The sequence below is a fragment of the Centroberyx affinis genome, unplaced genomic scaffold, assembly GCF_046629955.1.
Source record: "Centroberyx affinis isolate AG114_WGS23_722 - 3 ecotype Tasmania unplaced genomic scaffold, CSIRO-AGI_Caff_v1 ptg000538l_1, whole genome shotgun sequence".
NCBI lineage: Eukaryota > Metazoa > Chordata > Actinopteri > Beryciformes > Berycidae > Centroberyx > Centroberyx affinis.
This window is the reverse complement of record NW_027279186.1, coordinates 142,171-161,523: the sequence shown is the minus strand read 5'-3', so window position 1 is coordinate 161,523 and position 19,353 is coordinate 142,171. Positions and strand designations below refer to the sequence as shown.

At 40.1% G+C, this 19,353-nt stretch overlaps 1 protein-coding gene across 2 annotated transcripts in view; it reads left to right on the top strand.

The window, feature by feature from the left end:
* The window catches only part of LOC139642863 (gamma-aminobutyric acid receptor subunit gamma-3-like), a 71,253-nt gene that overhangs the window by 41,711 nt on the left and 10,189 nt on the right, over positions 1 to 19,353 (top strand). For both annotated transcript variants that reach the window (XM_071517897.1, XM_071517898.1), the window contains 3 exons: positions 928 to 1,010; positions 7,510 to 7,647; positions 15,718 to 15,870. In XM_071517897.1, the coding sequence (XP_071373998.1) occupies positions 928 to 1,010; positions 7,510 to 7,647; positions 15,718 to 15,870 (374 nt within the window). The remainder of the gene's footprint in view (positions 1 to 927; positions 1,011 to 7,509; positions 7,648 to 15,717; positions 15,871 to 19,353) is intronic.

The window sequence follows — 19,353 nt, the reverse complement described above, 5'->3', positions numbered from 1 at the left end:
CCTTTTGGTTGCTTTTGGTATTGAGCATCACAGGCCGGCCGGGTTGGTGAACATGAGCGTGCTGTGTGCGGTTTACTGACGTTCCCTTATTGGATTTCTGGGCTCGCAGCCGCAAAAAGTGCAGCTTTTGCTTTAAATGTTCAAGTTTATTGGCTGGTTTTCCTGCCATGGATTAAGCCCAGTCTGAGCCTATTTAAAGAAAACCTTGGTAGCATTTTACTGCCCAGGTGATTTATTTTTTCTGAGCTGTAATTGGTGTATTCCCAATTCTTTTGATCCACCTACAAAGTCTAGCAGCAGCCTTAGCTCTTTGGTTTCTTGCTTGGATTTGAGTTCCTAAGTATTGACTGTGCTTTCCAGGGCCTATAGGGACTAGCCATATGATTTCTTAAATTGAGTAGTTTTCCCCTTTAGTCTTTGCATGTGAAAGCAGGCCTGTGTTTTGACAGAAGGGCTGGTTTGAGATCCGTATTCCTCTCTTAAAACATATGGCGTAGTGACCTAACCAGTGATCATGGGTCAGTATTCCTGTTTTTAGAAGCTTTGCGCCTCTGGGCTTTGACCTATAAGTTAATGCCGCCTTCGCAAAAAGACATCAGATGCTGATGATTAAACACTTCTGTCATTTTGAGGGATTTCGCACATCAACAAAGCAACCGAGTGTGAACCTGCACCATCTGGTTTCTGCCTGGCATCTCGTACGCGCTTTCTGCAAAAAGTACAGTATGTGAAATGAGCAATGATGAATACGGTGCATTCATACCATGTGTTTCCACGGGCGAGAAATGCAGGATGCACCCCACAGGTTGCACTCTGGGAAGGCCATGAACACATCGAGGAATATCTTTATCTTTGTTTTAATTCCTCGCTCTCTCTTTCTCCCTTTTCTCTCTCTCTCTCTTTCTCTGTCTTTCTCTTCCTCTCTAGGATGACCATCAACGCAGAATGCCAGCTGCAACTCCATAATTTCCCAATGGATGAACACTCCTGTCCTCTCGTCTTCTCCAGCTGTGAATATTGGCAATAGCATGCACACACACACACACACAAACACACATGCATATTGATGATGCCTATACACCTAACACCTGCTGTACTGTACACTTAAGCACACACACATCCATCCCTTGAGGAAGCTCAATAAGAGCTGGGCTGCAGACGTGATGTTGATTACATATCTAGCATTAAAATGACAGTTTTTAGAGGATGCATTAGAAGCGTTTCATTCAGATTCATTATTTCATGTCTTTAAGATTCAGTCTGCAAAACTGTTACCATTCCAACCAGTGATTTAAGTTTCCTACTATCCTTTAAAATTAGCATTGATTCAGTGTAATCAATCATTTTGTCGGAGTATGTGTCTTTTTTGGATATGATTTCCTTTTGCAATGAAACTCCTTCAAACTAGTTGGTAATGTTAATTACCTGATTGGAAATGTTAGCGACCGCAAATGGACATTATTTGTTAATGGCCATTTCTGAGCGTTTTCTCGGCTCTGACTTGAGATAATCAATTGAACATTTTCCGAGCATGTACAATTTTTTTCATAGTGTGATGAGATTGGAAGTTAGGCAGCGAAAGAGCTATCGGCCACAAATGGGCTCCCATTATGCCTCTGCTTTCAGTGAAAGGACTGGCAATTACAACCTGTTCCACTCTGTTCGTGGCCTTGTGAACGGACCAATCTTGAGTTTCTAGCTGCACTGGATGGGCAAGTAGGGTACATAAATGATTTCTTGTTGGTCAGCATTTTCAAAAAAAAGTACCTAATGAGCTTCGGACAAAGCAAAACCATTGAAAATACATTGTAGAATGTCAGAAAATGAGTGTGAATCCCTGAAAACTCTGATATCCTTCCAGAAAACTGAGTTACACAAAAAAGAAAGCAGCAAGTAGGTTACAGAATTTCAAACAGCAGTGGTTTCAGTTTTTTCCAGTGTATCTCTTTGATTTGACCACTCAGCAAAAATGATGTTATATTTCATCAGTTATGAAACAGATGCACTATATAAACTATGGCAAATGCAGCTAGAATCCTAGATAGCAGCAAAATGAAACTGTCTTTAGGATGAATGTCTCAGAGTGGGAACTCTAAATCCCCCCGAAAAGCTCATATCAGTGTCTTCATTCAGGATTTCTTGATCATTCACAGGAAATTACAAATGGAGATGGAGCTAAAACACTGTCCAAATCGAAAGTCTGTATACTGGAACATGTTTATTGAGATATTCCTTGGAGACAGCAGAGACGATATCCATAGCTGCATACATGATCAAAGTCAACTCTTTTTTTCCACACTCTTTTAGAAAATGTAAAGCTAATTTCCAGATATGCACACAACACTCATACGCTATTACCATTCATGCACATGCTCAGAGTCCACTCAGACCTAGGCTGGAAAAAACCCCCAACATGAAACCATTTATATGAATCTGAAGTTACAACATAACATGAAAAGCTCTCAGATACCGGAGACGCTCAAAGTGCGTTAACTAACTGAACAGCAAGTGTTTCACTCAGGTCTCGTCAGTCTGTTTTGCATAAACATGCTGCCTGCCTACAAATTACATATTCTCTGGCAGATGGTTTGTGAGATGAAGATCTGGTGCAAAGGAGGCGGGAGAAGAGGCAGATCAGAGGTGACTTATTGTCTCTCTCAGTCGTTGTACATCAGGCTGACATCTGATAATGAAGCAGTCTGCCACGCTCACCCCGCACTCTTATCCAATACCCTAACACAGTCTTTTCTTATATACTATCAACCTCTTTAACCCCCCGCCCAAGAGAGATTTTCCACTCAAGACATGTGGCTGTAACGTGCTATGATAGTGTATGAGCCTTAGGAAGCTTGTTTAAAAGGCTTTTAAAATGTTCTGTCTCCCCATTATGGCTGTAATCCATTTATTGAGATATATAAACATTATGAACGCGTTGATAGCCTCACGTCCAATACGTTCTTAGTAATTCTCAATATTCTTGCAATAGCAGACATATTCCTTAAAGGCATATTATACAAGCTTCAGCCAAGCAATATGAATGGTCAAAGAGTCGTTTCAAGCATGTTTCTAATGCCCATATCGGTTACTGTGCCAACTCTTTGTAACAAGGGAGCTACTTGGCAATCTGTCTTGCTTTCTCCTGTTTCTTTTATGTATGTATAATACTTTGGAGAAAACTTTTTGGACAACACATGCATTGGCAACCACACAATACAAATGCCGTAATACCCAGGAAGGCGTTATTTACGGTCATTGTTTGTAGTTGGGCGCTGTCCACGGCACTCGGCTGTGCCTGATACTTAACTGGTACAACATTTACCCTTTTTATTGCACATACATCTATAGAAGCTTTGCTGTTGCATCGCAAATGTTGGCCAGCATGGAGGCCCTTTAGAGAATTGGCTATGTGAAAATAATGGCTAGATATATAACAACCAGGCTAGAAAAGAGAAATATCAAGAGCATATATATATGCAGGTGTATGTTAAGTAATGTTATAATTAATAGTGACTTTAGCCCTAGTCTCAACTCTAAAGCATTACAAGTTGTAGCTTGAGAAGAGTCAGATCAGTTAAGATGAACAAACAGCTGTTTTTGAAATTGTTAGCTAGCTAACCAGCCAGCAAGCTAATTTACCTATTTCAATGTTATTTAAGGATAATACCAGTGTTTTTTAGTTTGTGCTAATGGTCTAGGTCAGTGGTTCTCAAGGTGGGGTCCGGGGACCACCAGGGGTCAAATTGATGAATTGTGAAACATCACCATTATTTAATTTACAAGACGTTAATGCAATTAGAGAATGTAGAAGAATGACTGTTTTGATCATAGTTTCACTGTTATCTCTCTACCTAAAATACAAATAGTCAAGGAATTCTGGACAAAATCATATCTAACCAATAACTATCTAAAAATATTCTCAGATTTGGGTCCAAGAGACAAAGTCTCATCAAATGGGGGTCCGTGGCTCTAATGCGTAATAAATTAGGGGTCCTCGATATGAAAAAGGTTGAGAATCACTGGTCTAGTTGCCTCTCTCCTTTACATTATTCCTGCTGGTGACAGCACACAGTCAGTATAATTGGAGATATCAGAGCTTGTTTTCCTCCCTTCAGAAGAAGTCATTTGCTGCCATTCATTTTTGTACAGTATGAAAAACAATTTCCACAGACTTGAAAATTGCCCGAGATAGATAATCCATCATAGTAAACATGAAGCCTTAATTTGGTTTTGTTAAAGTTTCTGTTTTATTGTTATTGTGTTATTGTCATTGTGCTCGAGTTGAGTGTTTTCATATCAGTATTGCGTTACGCTCTGCCTCCTGTCAATCACCTGACACCCACAGGAAGAAATGGAAAAGTCTCCTCCAAGAAATAATCCCTAATCCCTCAAAACGTTGCCATACAAACTTCTGTCACATCCATGTCTTCTCATTTGCCGTTAGCCAGAAGTTAATTTCAAGCTAGGTTTGAGGTGCAGGTGTATTTTAAAACTTCAAAAAACAAGAAAATGACAAAAAAATTACTTATATATGGCATGAATTGCAGAATGATTGAGGGAAATGTAGCTATAACTCTAAATGACACCTGCATTCTCCTTTAACATGCAACTATTAGCCACTACTTATGCTAGCTTCTACTAGCTAGTGTGCAAATCAGATGTGTTTACAACAAGACCATGATGTTAACTGACTAGATACTATGATGTGCTAGAGAACAAGCTAATCTCCAAATTATCCAAATGCTAGGCTTAAATACTCTCCGGACTGTACCATTACCTTTAGCTGCAGGGGAGTTTCAGTTAACAGCTAAACAGTCATTTCACTGGCCTATTATCAACATTATTACCACCACTGTTTTCAACATCTAATCACAGGCGATAAATACCCAACTGCCTGCATAGGAAGAATAAAAGAAAAGAAACTACATAAAGCAAACCCATTCCAACTTCCCTCCCCAATTCAGTCCACTTGGTATAGTCCAATGAGGTTAAACAGCAGCAGCATTCTCGCATTGCGCGCTCATCTGGGCCTCAACCAGGAAGTGTACCTCAAAGAAGAACAAGGTTAGAAACAAACCAGACCCATGAACCTACATGACAAAATAAAGTGGATTGCTCAACTGAAACGGGCCCCTTCCAGTAGAGAAACACTTAAAGAATAGCAAGTCAAACCATAATAATTATTAAACTACATACACTGTACAAACATAAAGTATGTTCACGACATAAACCACATCTAAAAATTGTACTTCTAAGTAATTGAAGCCTATTTACAGGTGTCAATATCGAACTGGGCATGTAATCTTTAATGCTTGTGGTTTAAGCATATTCCCACAGCTGCTAACATTGGAGCTTAACTGTTACTGACCTTCTATACAGCTATGCATGCTGAAAAGTGTAGATTTTCTACCCAAGTGAAAAATTGCTTTGAGTAAACACTTTTCTTTCCCCTCACTTTATGATGACTTCCTATCTTTACTGAACACACTACGCCAGAGAGAAGGGGGAGAAGAATAATATTAGACATAAGTCCTCTTACACCCATGCACACACACATACTGTAGGTAGATAAGTGGGGTTTTCTGACATAGGATAATAAAGTGGGTTTCAGAAAGTTTGGGAAATCACAGAAAAGTATCTAAAAGTAATTTATATCTGACGCACACACACACACACACACACACACACACACCTCTTAAAAGAAGGATGGGTTCTCGTAACGATACATCATTGGCTGAAATCTTGACACTGTACTCATAACTGGACTTTGTTTACAGATATATGGTGGGAGCAGACATCCCATGTCTTCTTTGCTTGGAGGACAGACAGGCAGAATATTAGAGCCAAGGCCACAGAGGACTGTAATTTATGACTTTGTGTAAGAACATGTTGCTTCGGGGGGCTTTTAAAGGCATGAAACACGGGGAACATTTTGTGGCGATGGAGATACAGTAGTAACACAATGGTAATATTGCCGGCGGTAGACATCATTGTGGAAAAAAGCAAAAGAAATATAATGATGGCAATAATTTTTGCTATCTACATTACTGTCTCAAAAAATGCCTCTATTGTATTATGGACTTGGTGATCGCTCTCCTTGGTTATAGATGGTTATCCTCTAAATGAGACCATTTACATAATTAGCCTGATTTCCACTACAGGGCCGAACAAGGCCAGCCATCCACTTGCTCATTATCACTGTCACTCAATTTTCCATGGTAATTGCTTCAACTTGTGTCAAGTGAGCCCAGATCTATTTTTTAAATACAAATACCATTGTTAATGTATAATGTTACTGATGTAGCCTTCATAGAAATCCTACTTTTTATGTGCTTTGTGCACAAATGTTTAACTGTTGCTCTACCCAGCGAGGAATTGCTTAAATCCTGCAGTTTTAATGCTGAACACGTGGGTAGTGGGAATGGGTAAGCTCCCACAAGGCCCCCTCTGTAAAGCATCTTGAGCAGGTCGTGGCCCTGGTAAGCTCCACTTGGCCTCTCCATGGAAAAATACTCTAACACTTCAAAATAGTATTACACTGCAAAAAAATATATCTATTTAAATAAGTCAAGGGCAGGAAATCTGCCAAAGCAGCAATTGTTTCCAAAGCAGTCTCACATTTTCTAAGAATTTCCTCGAATCAAGTGACAGTATCTTGAAATAATGGAGATCTTCCAAGAGAGTGAAATGTCACTTGATGCAAGAGGATTCTTGAAACCGGTTGATTTGCATTGGAATCAAGTGAAATTATCCCACTCCACTGGCACATTTCTTCTCTTGCTTTAAGGAAAATAAGATTAATACTCGACTAAATGATATGGTAAGATGTTTTTTGTGCTTTGTACTCTATTCCATGCAAACAAATTGATAAAAGTTGCTCAGTGGTTCTGCAGCCCACAGGTTACTGGATTACTTTTGAAAACGTATTGTATCAATAACAAACAGGAGGGAATCTGCACAGCAAAAAAAAAAAATGTAGCGTGGGTGCAATAGAGGAAAAAATCCCAGAATGTCAGAATAAAAGCTCCATGCAACACTGCTATGCAAAATACACCAGTTTATTGATTAAGCTTTCGTTACAAGACCTTCATCAGAACATGTGAAATATGAAATAACACCATATGGATTTCCAAGAGCAGGTGTGGATAAGTGTAGACACTGACAGGTGCACATAATTAGCAATCAAGTCAATCAGGCATCATCACTCAGAGTCATGAAGATTGACCAATAATATAAATATAACAGTTCCATATACAGAACACTAAACATATTAAAGAGAAATATACAAAAAGTCAATCAAACATCATTAGCTACAAACATCAAGACAAGGAACACTAATCAATACAATCAATATCACTGAATGTCTGTATAGATGCTGTCATTTCATGTTTCCTGTAGCATACAACAAACCTGCATTAATATATCTCACTCCTTCTCTCACCTTTTATCTGTATTTCTCTCTCTCTCACACACACACACACACACATTGCTGACGTTCTGTCTGGTTTCCAGATGGCTACCCACGAGACGAGATTATATACAAGTGGAAGCGAAACTCAGTGGAGACATCAGACCAGAAGTACTGGAGGCTTTACCAATTCGACTTCATGGGGCTCCGAAACACCACAGACATCCTCACAACGACCGCAGGTAAAGAAAAAAAGTCAGCAATGAAAGGTCAGGTGTTTGATTCCCAATATTTATATTTATAAATAAATAGAAATATTTATATATTTACAGAGTCGAAAAGGTGAACTCTGGCACTTAGAACTTGAATCAGAGAGAACATATTGAACGCTTGCCCTTACAAAAAAGTCACATGTGAAAACACACATTCATTTGTTGGTTTTCATCTGTGGGAATAAGTAATCATGAAGGTTGCACACTTCTCTCCATACGAAAATATCTATTCTAGATCAGTTGTTCTCAACGTGGGGTCCGGGGACCACCAGGGGTCCTTGAGAGGGTTCCAGGGGGTCCCCAGCAAATTGATGAATTGTTAAACATCACCATTATTTAATTTACAAGACGTTAATGCAATTAGAGAATGTAGAAGAATGACTATTTTGATCATAGTTTCACTGTTATCTCTCTACCAAAAATACAAATAGTCATGGAATTCTGGACAAAATCATATCTAACAATAAAAATAAAAAATATTCTCAGATTTGGGTCCGAGACAAAATCTCATCAAATGGGGGTCCGTGGCTCTAATGCGTATTAAATTAGGGGTCCTCGATATGAAAAAGGTTGAGAATCACTGTTCTAGATAACCAACATGTTTCGGCATCATGCCTTCTTCAGGGTGTCATGAGGTTTTCATATGTGAACATGTGACATTTCCCATGACACAATGGCCTGTGAATTCACCTGTGAATTGTCTTTTTGCATGTGATATTACATTTTCACATGCTAAATAAATATTGTCATATGCAACGGCAGGTGGAAACATGTGAAAAGAAAACAAAAACACTTAACACTATAAATTGAAATTTTTACATCTGAAGTAAAAGCTGTCTCGTGTGATGTCATAATACAACGTGAAAAAAAAATTCACATGTGAAAACCAATGTGTCCAAAAAAGCATATGTGCTTTGGATTCGCATGTGGCTTTTCACATGTGATTTTGTGGAGTTACGACTAATAATAATGCAAAACTGTATTGATCGCTGTAGGGAAACTTTTTTCACTTCCGCCCACTCTCCACAGAGAGGTCAAAGGTCAGGATCACCTATAGAACGACACCCATAAGAGCTGTGTCTTGCTCGAGCACACTTCAGCGGGACGAATGTTTGCTTGGACTCCAAACAAAAGACGGGTCTCCAACCACTTGACTGACCCTGCTGCCCCAAACGGTGCACAGGTTAACACCGGTACCATGCCCATAAATGTAATCATATAACTACAAGCTCCGAGCTCATAAGTATTCCCCTCGGGTGTAAGGGCCAAATAGGTTTTTCCACTGACATTAATCACCAAGATTAAAGATTAAAAAGGAAGTTTAATTATTCAACCCTTTTCTTTCTCTCTCCCCTCGCCTCGGATGTGGCTATTAGGCCTGGTATTCTTCGATGATTTAATTTTGCGTTGTTATTTGGGAGGCGGTGGCAGGGGCAGCTTTAAAAAATGTTGTGTTGTACAAACAGGTGCCACTAATTACACCCATAAGTGGCACGGGGCGGACAAGCTCCTAATACATTTTTAATGCTCTCACGTCGCCCCCCCCCCTGAAGATGAATGCAGATTTTAACGGCCTAATAAGCAAAGCATTATGAATGAGAGAGAGAGGGGGAGAGAGAGAGAGCATGACGCGGCGATTATTAACCCCTGTTAACCTTGTTTATGAGTTGCATATATTCCTCTCGGTTCTGTGCCATACGGTCTTTTGTCTTTCTGGAGAGACGCGCTCGGATCTGCATAATGTGACCTGATTCAGCTTTCTAAGAGCTGAACCCCTGCTCATGAATATTCTAGGAACAGGAGCGCTCGGCATGATTAGGAGAGGGATAACGAGGAACGGCGTCAAATTATTAAGGGCCACAATGGATAGGAAGTTTTTACGGCTTCATTGTGTTATCCTGGCGTTTTTTTATGTGTGTGTGTTTTAAGGCATGGGGCTGTTTGCTCTGTTTTATTGGAGCGGTACATATGCTTGAATCTGTCCCACATCCCTCTTGTTCATTTTGCACATATTGGGAGAACTGATCAAGGATGTGAATTTTCAGTCTTTTTTTCTTTCTTTTTTGGCAAACAGGCTCGTGTTCATTCCTAATGGGAGATTAACGGTTCGCTGCTTTTTTTGTGTTTCCGATTGAAAAAAAACAACAAAAAAAACAGGTGACTGATTAGCACCCTCATCTCGAGACACATTGACGTCCTTATAAATGATAAGTTTGCCCAGACTCCCGCTGTACAACGCTGAAACGCCGGCCAAACTAATTTTCTGCTGAGATGCGTAAAAACAACTGCAAACCCACACATCTACCTCATGCTGTTCAAGAAAATTAGACGTTTTCTCATTTATTTCCTCCCCTCTCTTTTTTTTCCCCTCCCTGTTTCACTTGCCGGAGATCCAGCCACACACGCATGATGATTAGATCCCCGGCTAAAAATACCTATCATTAATTTACATCATGACAAACTGCGAAAGTGCTGTGTTTCGCTTCCTCTCGCTTCTTTTCCCTCTCTTTCTCTTGCCTCACACACTCTCTCTCTCTCTCTCTCTCTCTCTCTCTCTCTCTCTCTCTCTCTCTCTCTCTCTCTCTGTATCCTTCGTCCCTCAAACGCATGAGGTATTGGGCTGTTTTAATGAGGACAGAGTGGACAGATCCCATGCCACAGTGCCACTGGGGACTCCTGCCAAGAATCCTCCATCGTTACCAATTCCGCGGCGTCCTCTTCAAAGCGTCCCCCCCGCCCCCCCGACGCGGAATCCCAAACGCTCCGCCGCTTTGTTCCGCTATCCCGCCGCAAAATTCCCCAAAAGCTTCTATTATGCCCTTTTTTCTGACGTTACGTTGTGGAAATGCTGATGTTCCCCTTCCTTCTTTTTTTTTTTTTTTTCATTTACAAGCCCACCGTGGAATCGTTGAAACGCCTTTTTTGTCGTGATTCTGTAGTGAAATTGCTGACAATCCTCCGCCTGGTTCTCTGATTGCATCATGGATCACAGTGCCGATATTCCATCCGATGTTCCCCTTTCTGTTTATGGGGCCCCCCCCCCGATTCCACCTTTGCACTTCCTTAGCCCTTCGGCGGTGCTCGCTAGCGCTGAGAAATGTTGTGAAATGAGCACAGTGTCTTAAAATGCAAATACATGCATTTTAGACAAACAGTGAGAGAAATACTTTTCCCCGCCATGGTAGGATTAAGTGGAGGAGACACGAGCAGAAACAGGCAGTAGTTTGACATTGAAATATGCAGTGGAAAGTAAGGCATTAATGGGTTTTCATTTTCAGCAAAGGTTTATTTAGTTCTTATTTAACCATGGCCAAAACCTTACCCTAACCTCAACCAAATTATTATAGCTGGCTAGAATCAACAGCAACCTTAAACCTAATCTTAACCAAAGTTGTTTTACTTGGATAAACCTGACTGTTAGGTAACCTTTATGGATGACAAACACATGAAAAGGGCATGTCCAATTGATAGTATTGTCATTGGTAATTGGTAATCTTCACTTAATTTGTGATCTACGTTTCAGTGTTTTCCCAAAATTTGGTGAGACTGTGTTGGAAGATCTAGACAAGTTTGCCAACATGGATTAAAGCAACATTCTGTTCATTGCATAACCAAGCAGGCCGATCATCTGGTAGAACATGAGGGAGCAGTGTGGCTAATGAAATTTGTTCAGGTTATTTTAAGCATTCCCCAAATTAATAAATACTGCATTGAACTGTCAGAACTCCTTTTGCCACATGGAAGTGACTTCATTACATGACATTTTATATACTATATATTTCATATATAAACATATATATGATATGAAGAGAACTGCATTCATTAACATTTTTCTCTATAGCTGCATTTTTGTGTCAATTTAGAGAAGGGGGAAATCAGTCCAGTCACACAGCAGCCACAATAAAAACATTCCAGCTGAGTTCACTTGAGCTCATTAATGAAGGAGTTTTCCCCAGAGTTTACAAATGGAAATAAGACCTGGCTGTATGGCATAACAGTCTGCAGAGCACAACAGAGTGCAGCACATGGAGTACATACAGGCAAGTCAGCTTAACAAGTATTCTGCTGGAGTCTGTAAACAGTGGGGCTGCGTACCACACTAGCAGTCACCATGGATGCACACAGCCACAGACAGTATGATAGACAGATTTTGCAGTCACTGAAATCAATGCAAATTACCACAAATTTGCCACATGGAATGGACAAATCATCACACTTTTCACATAAAATGGTCCGATCAAACCGTGAGTCAACAACCTACATCTAGCTTGGTCTTCTTCTACTAGACTCAATGACGCAGTGGGGTTTTGAGAGGGAGGAGATGGAATATTTTTGACAGTGAGTTGTAGTTTCATTCACCCCTACTGGTGTAAAAAGTTGAGCGCGCTGTTTTTCATTTAACCCGCATTATTATAGATTCCATTTGTCATGAGCCTTTGGATCGCATGCTGTTTGTCAGACGAACACACACAGTCTACCTCGCACTTTTTAAAATGAAGCCAGACAGTTTTCTTTTCATGAAACATATTGAAAGGGACCGATTTTATGTGGCACCTACTGTGCTGATTAAGGTATATTTATCAAGACGGGAATCCAAGCACAGTATTTTCCTTTGTTCCAACTTCAAGCCCATGTTTTTCTCTGTTCAGACCATTGAAAATAAAAGCATGAGCCAAAGAATTTGCAGTAGTTCCTGTGATAAGCAGTAAGCCTATGCTCATTATCATAGGAACTGATTACATATAACTTTTTCTTAATGGGATGTAGTCATAAAATCACATTTTGGTGCTTTAAATCCTGTCATTTTACTGCAAAAAAAACACCGAAAACTATGCAAAGTGCATTGCAATTTCTGTGAAAACTCACCACAAATCAAGTATTTTGGTTGCAGTAATCACAAAAAAAAATGAAATTCTGTATAGAACAACTTTGTACATTGTACCGCATGGGTGCGTTTAAAATATGCCACTCTGTAAGCTGTAAATACTCCTCTGTGCCAGTCCCACCAAGACACACTGTTCTACATTCATTGCGCTTGGCGATTAAAGTGATTCCGATTTTGATTCTGACTTGAATATGAGGTGAGACTCAGCTGCACGCTGAGGACAAAAGGTCTTCTTTTACAGATGTTTTATTCAAACCGACATCCTTTTCATGCAAAAGCCTGAGTGGCAGGAGATCATCAAAAGGTGTTCTTCAGTCATATTTAAAGTAATGGTTTTCTGATGCGGGAAAACTTTGTCAAGGTTATAGAACAATGGCTTTTGTTCGGCAAGTATTGTAGCTCAATATCTCCCTACTGCTGTCAATTAATGCTCGCAGTAACAAGCATCTTAGTTGGACCATGAAAGAGGCAGCAGAACAAACTGTGTCTCTCCTCATTTTTCTTCCCCTGACACTGACAATGCCATTGTATGGTTGCTTAAGTTAGAGAGAAGTTAGCGACTTTTTCCATTGTCTTCAGTGCTTTCCTCAAGTTTTTCTCTCTTGTTCTGTCTCTCCCTTGTTCTCTGTAGATCCTATACTCCACATATTATATCCTCCTCACTTTCTTCTCATCTCTCCAGTCTTTCTCCTCTCCATCTCTTCCTCCTCTCTGTCTCTCTCTGTCTTCTCATCTTATCTGGATCCTCACCTGCTTTCAGCAATTATAGACCAATTTCCAAACTAGGAAGGTTTCAGAGAAGGAAGTGGCCACACATCCGATTTCATTTCTGACCAATAATGACATCTTCAGCTCTTCACAGCACAGAAACTGCCATGATTAAAGTTACTAATGAAAACTGGGTTGGCATCACTGATGGCAAATGGTTCCATTCACACTTGGCTAATAGAACTTTCTCTGTTAAACATCGAGGATTATTTCTAAACTTTATCATAGTTTAATGGAATGTCAGGCTAAAACTACATTTTAGGTAAAACTTAAGTGAACTTAAGGGAAAAGGAATTGAACATCACGATTTCAGAAGAAGAATGGCATCATATGTGTGTATCACTACAGACATCCACAAATTCACATAAATGGAGAGAATTTAATTGGAAAAATCAAATTTGTTTCTTTATTACACCTAATATAAAAAGGCAACAAACATGCTGGAGGCAATGTGGCCACACAGATGCAAATCATGCACATATCTTCTGGAGTTGCCCAAAAATAGAGCCATTTTGGGATAGAGTGAATTCAGTATTGAATGAGGTATTAGGATATATAATCTCCAAGAAATGTTCCATTTTATACCTGGGCAATATAACTAAAGTGGTGCCGAAGGAAGAATTACTTGGTCAAAATTCTACACACAGCTGGCAGGAAGGCTATTACAAGAAACTGGCTTGAAACGGACCCACCCAGACATAGACAGTGGTTAGATATAGTACAGGAAATATTTGTGATGGAAAAAATGACTTAGAGTGAAAGATGAGTTTAACAGAAAATGGGAAAAATGGATTAGGTTTAGAAATAAAGACATCGGCACTGTATAATTTTATTGACAATAATGTAAATTATTGTATAAAAGTTTTAATAAGCAAATAGTACTGTAAACTGCATTACTAGTTGTAAACTGTAACCTCCTCTTTGCAGCTGTATGTTTCGATGTTGTGTTTTTGTTTTACTTGTGTATGTATAAAGGAAATAAAGACTAAAGTGATAAAAAAAGAACTTTCTCTGTTGTGGTGGGGAATGCCTCATCCTCCTCAACTCACCTTTGTGTGGTGTCCCCCAGAGGTTGATCCTTGGCCCCCTGCAGTTCTCACTTTATACGCTTCCCCTAGATCACATTATTCCTAAACAGAACTTTCCATTGCTAAGCCGATGACACACAGATCTATGTCCCGATACAGCCTAGTGACTTTGGCAGCTATGCCCACTTGAGACTTGCCTCTCTGATGCTGGATGTCTCATAACTTTCTCTAATTAAATGAAAACAAATCTAATTCCATCAAGCTGATATAGTTCTATCTCGGTAAAGCCTGCTGCTAGATATCGTAATATCTGATTCTGACCTCTGTTTTGATGGCCAGTGTAAGAGGGAAGTTCAGTCTTGCTTCCTTCAGTTGAAAAATATTTCTAAAATTTTGTCTTTTTTATCCTTTGCCAACCTTGACAAGGTTACCCATGCCTTTATCTCCTCTCATTTAGATTACTGTAACTCCATCTACTCTGGTCCCAGCCAGAATTCCCTCTAATGTCTGCAATTAGTGCAAAATGCAGAGTTCTAACCAAATCTGAGGATCATATTACGCCCATGTTGGAATTGATTTCACTGATAACTTTTAAGGCACTGCATGGTGTGGCCCCAAGCTACATATCAGACCATTTAATTACTTATGAGCCAGTGCACAGCCTCGGATCCTCAGGGACTTTCCTTGCTGTTCCAAAGTCCAGGCTAAATACCAAAGGTGACTGGGCTTTTGCAGGCAGAGCCCCGGGGCTGCGGAACGCTCTCCCCGAGGAGCTCCGGCTAGCAAAATCAATAGTATCCTTAAAATCTCTCCTTAAAAAGCACTTTTATGAACAGTCTGCTAATACACCATTTGTTTTATATTTTCTCTATTTTATTTTCTTGTTTAAATATTTATCTACTTTTATTTATTCATTTTATGACTTTTTGCCTTTTCTTATGCTGTAAAACACTTGCAACATTTAATTTGTGAAAAAAAGTGCTATACAAATAAAGTTTATAGTTACTATATTACACCTACAGTTATTTTTCTTTAGTCCAAAATGTATACAGTATGTGTGTGTGTGTGTGTGTGTGTGTGTGTGTGTGTGTGTGTGTTCCAAACAAACTGCACTCACATTTTCAAGAGTCTGTGTGATTGTATTTGATGCCACCTGAGTTCGAATGGAACAGTTCTCAACAGATGTCCATTAACATCAACATTAAAATGTCCTAAATGTTTTTAAACCTTGCTTCATACTGAATTTCCCTCACAGAGAATAAATGAAGATTGACAATAAACAATATAAGAGGTTTTCCATCGCTTTGGGTTTAGTGAATTGACGGCTCTGTTTCTATCTCACTTTCTCTCTCCCTGCAGGTGACTATGTGTTAATGACGGTGTACTTTGACCTCAGCAGAAGGATGGGCTACTTCACCATCCAGACCTACATCCCCTGCATCCTGACCGTGGTCCTGTCCTGGGTCTCCTTCTGGATCAAGAGCGACGCCACGCCCGCCAGGACGGCCCTAGGTACAGATCACCCCCAACACTGGCAGAAAGTCAGTTTCCTCACCTGTGAATGATCACCGAATAGCGCTGACGTTCGATGTTCTTGTCATCTTTTTGCTTGAGAAAAATCAGTTTACATAAAGTAAACTTTCCTGCCATTGCTCATGTCAGCTGTAGCTCAGTGTGACACTAATACGAGGAAAATGAATCAGGGGATGGTGGTGGGATATATAGTTTTTTGAGGATTCAACTTCAATCTGAGATTTAGAGTGGATGATGACAAAAGTAATGACCTAATTTTTGGGACAGAAAGAAAAGTGTGCATGGATGTGTGTACTTACTTAGACTGTAAATGTAGGTGTGTATGAGCATTCTTGGATAATTTCTGTACCATCAGTGTTGATTGTTTCCTTTTCATTCTTGATGTTAGTGCTAAATCCCATCTTTTTCTCATGATTTGATGATTGTTTTAAATTTATTTTCCTCCCTCACTGCATGCCTACCATTAGTTCATTTGCTTTCCTGTGGATGATGATGATGTTGTTGAAGGTGCTGATCATTTCCTGTTTGAGGTGGATATTGAGGTAAGTCCATCAAAAGTTTATTTCCAAAACTCTATATTTGTATTGGATATATATAGAGTATATAGTATATCCAATTTAGAAATTCAAACACATCTCTAAAACACACAGGATCCAGTCAGTAAAAACATTTTCCCAGCTAAGGATTTACATTACTTCCATTAAAAAGTATTTGTTTTAATTCTGTGGTATCAATTACTTTGTGAGAGAAGGTATCACTTTTCCTCAAATGTTGGATATCACATTTGGAAATGAAACTCTTCACATGCCCGCATTATATAGACAGTGTAAAAGGAGCCTGAAATGTTCCTGCTGAGTGGGTCATTTGTCATTCTCGCCTTGATAGGAGTTCATACCTCTGGGCATTGTTTGACCTCTTTTTTCGGCATTGAGATATTTGGTCGCCGTTTTGTGATGATTTATCAAAGCCATTGCCTTTGAGTGTATTTGAAACTGTGTCTTGAATATTGAACAAGTGCAAATCTGCACAATAGCGTGCGGCTTTGATGCATAATCAATGTGTGTAGTGGTTTTGAGGCAGTAGCTGTTTAGTATGGCAAGTTCTCCTCTTGTTAAGTTTACGAGCCAGCACTACCTGTAATAACTCATTGTTGTGTTACTCTCTTTGATGAGCTGACTTGGCCTTCATCTTCAGCCAAGAGAGAGCACATCCTCAGACAAAGTGCGCTCACTGAACGACTGTAGCAAGATTGTGATCCCTGACGGTAGCCATGGAGCCAGTGTAGCAAGATAGTGATCCGTCACCCCTAGACATCATCCAGCCAGGATCAGTGGCAATCAGAACTCGGGCATTTCGCGCCGCACGCTAAAAAGCACACCGCTGAGTTTAGAATGTCATTTTTCATTTTTCCATTTCCCATGTTTTCAAAGCGTTGAAGTGCACATAGCACATTCTTGGGGAGTGCGATTTGCGGCTTGGATACTGAAGTCGTCACAACTTTTATAGCCCGCTGTCACTCAAAATACAGTTTTTTGCTCCAACATTCACAAACGGCACAAACATAAAGCCGCCATTTACAGCTCAAAAAATGCATTTTAAATTCCTCACTGTCACATATTGTCAAGCCACATGTCATGAGCTCAGTCGATCAGGTTGAAAGTGAAAATTCTCTTCAGTCGAGTGAAAAACTATCTGCAGTGTGCCAGTTAGTGGTGCTACTCTGGCAGGAGTGATACTTCAGTTCTGGAGTGGACATTAAAGGCACATTTTATGCTAAACTCTGCATATTAAACACATAATTTACATTTTTTTATGAAACCAGGCAAGTTAACAAGAACAATTCTTATTTACAGCATCAACACATTAATCACAGGGAGTTCCCCAGTACTTCAGCAGTATTGTACTGTAAGCCAGTGGTTCTCAACGTGGGGTCAGGGGACCACCAGGGGTCCTTGAGGGGTTTCCAGGGGGTCCCCAGCAAATGAATGAATTGTTAAACTTCACCATTATTTCATTTACAAGAAGTTAACACCATTAGAGAATGTAGAAGAATGGCTATTTTGATCATAGCTTCACTGTTTCACTGTTTCCTCTCTACCTAGAATACAGTCAGTCATGGAATTCTGGACAAAATCATCAAATCTAACAATAAAATGATCTCAGATTTGGGTCCGAGATACAAAATCTCATCAAATGGGATGTGTACAAAATTAGCGGTCCTTAATATGAAAAAGGTTGAGAATCACTGCTGTAAGCCACTGAGCAGCTGTTGGGGGCCCACTGCCTTGCTCTATGGTACTTTGGCAATAGATGTAGAGGGAGGGAAGACCCAGTAACGTCCGCCACCCACCTGATCCAGGGATTCAAACAACCTCCCCCCCGATGTAACTTGCACCAGGACAGCACACACACTTCTCACTTACTACTTTAATGCCACAGACATTTCTTGCCCTTCGTCGGTCTGCCACTCAGGCAATATCACAGAAGGTCATCTGAAACGCCTCCGCGGTAATAAAGAAGTTATATTGGAGTTCTGTCCTCCCCTGTTCTTTATCAAGCCCAAAGACAAAAACTTCCCTGATAGTTGCATAAGGCTGCGTTCACACATAGCGTTTTTTGATGTGGAAAAAGCGCTGCCTGGAACACTTTTTGTGAGGAGAAATAAAAAGCGGATCACGGCAACGTCACCTGATGTTAGCTGAGCAGCTGCTAGCTCACTAACCAGCTGGTTAGCACTTCTAGCAGACAAAACAGTGTTGTGCAACAAGCAAAGGCTTACCAGATATTTCCAATACATGTCCAGTATAATCCATACTGCCTTTATGATCGCTGTTGTAATGGAAAGGCTGGAAGGCTGTTTCCCGTTGCTTTTAATGAGAAAAGGGCGCTGGTGGTTGGGGAAAAAACACTATGTGTGAACGCAGCCTAATAAAGTCGTGTCATGTATCAAGTTTAATAAGCTAGCGTTACTCATCAAGCACGCACCGGGCCAAACGGACCCTTTCCAACATAACGGACATTATGACTGTGTTCAACTTACTGAACATGATGAAAGTTGAACATCAAAACAGTGCGAGGCTTGAACAGGGTGACAGCGACAGAGGCTAAAAACAACATAAAGCTTTATTTTCAGAATGTCTTATAACTAAAATGTCTGAAAGCTTTTTTGCAGTGAAACATTCACTTTATTTGCCGTTAGTGTTGGAGTTTGTTTTTCCAAGCTCCAACGAAACCATCAAGGTAACATGAGGTATTGTGTTAGTAGATGCTAACGCTAACTACCGTGGCCGCGCATCGTAGCTATAATTTAGCCTGTTAGCTTGTGTGAGTAGTATTCTACAACGGCAGACACAGCGTTTTATCCGTTTTACAGTATTGTGAGTGTTTATGAGTACAAACAATGTCAACAGTGTCATGGTCAACAGTGTCATGAGTGTTAACCAGTAAGCACACACGTGTTTG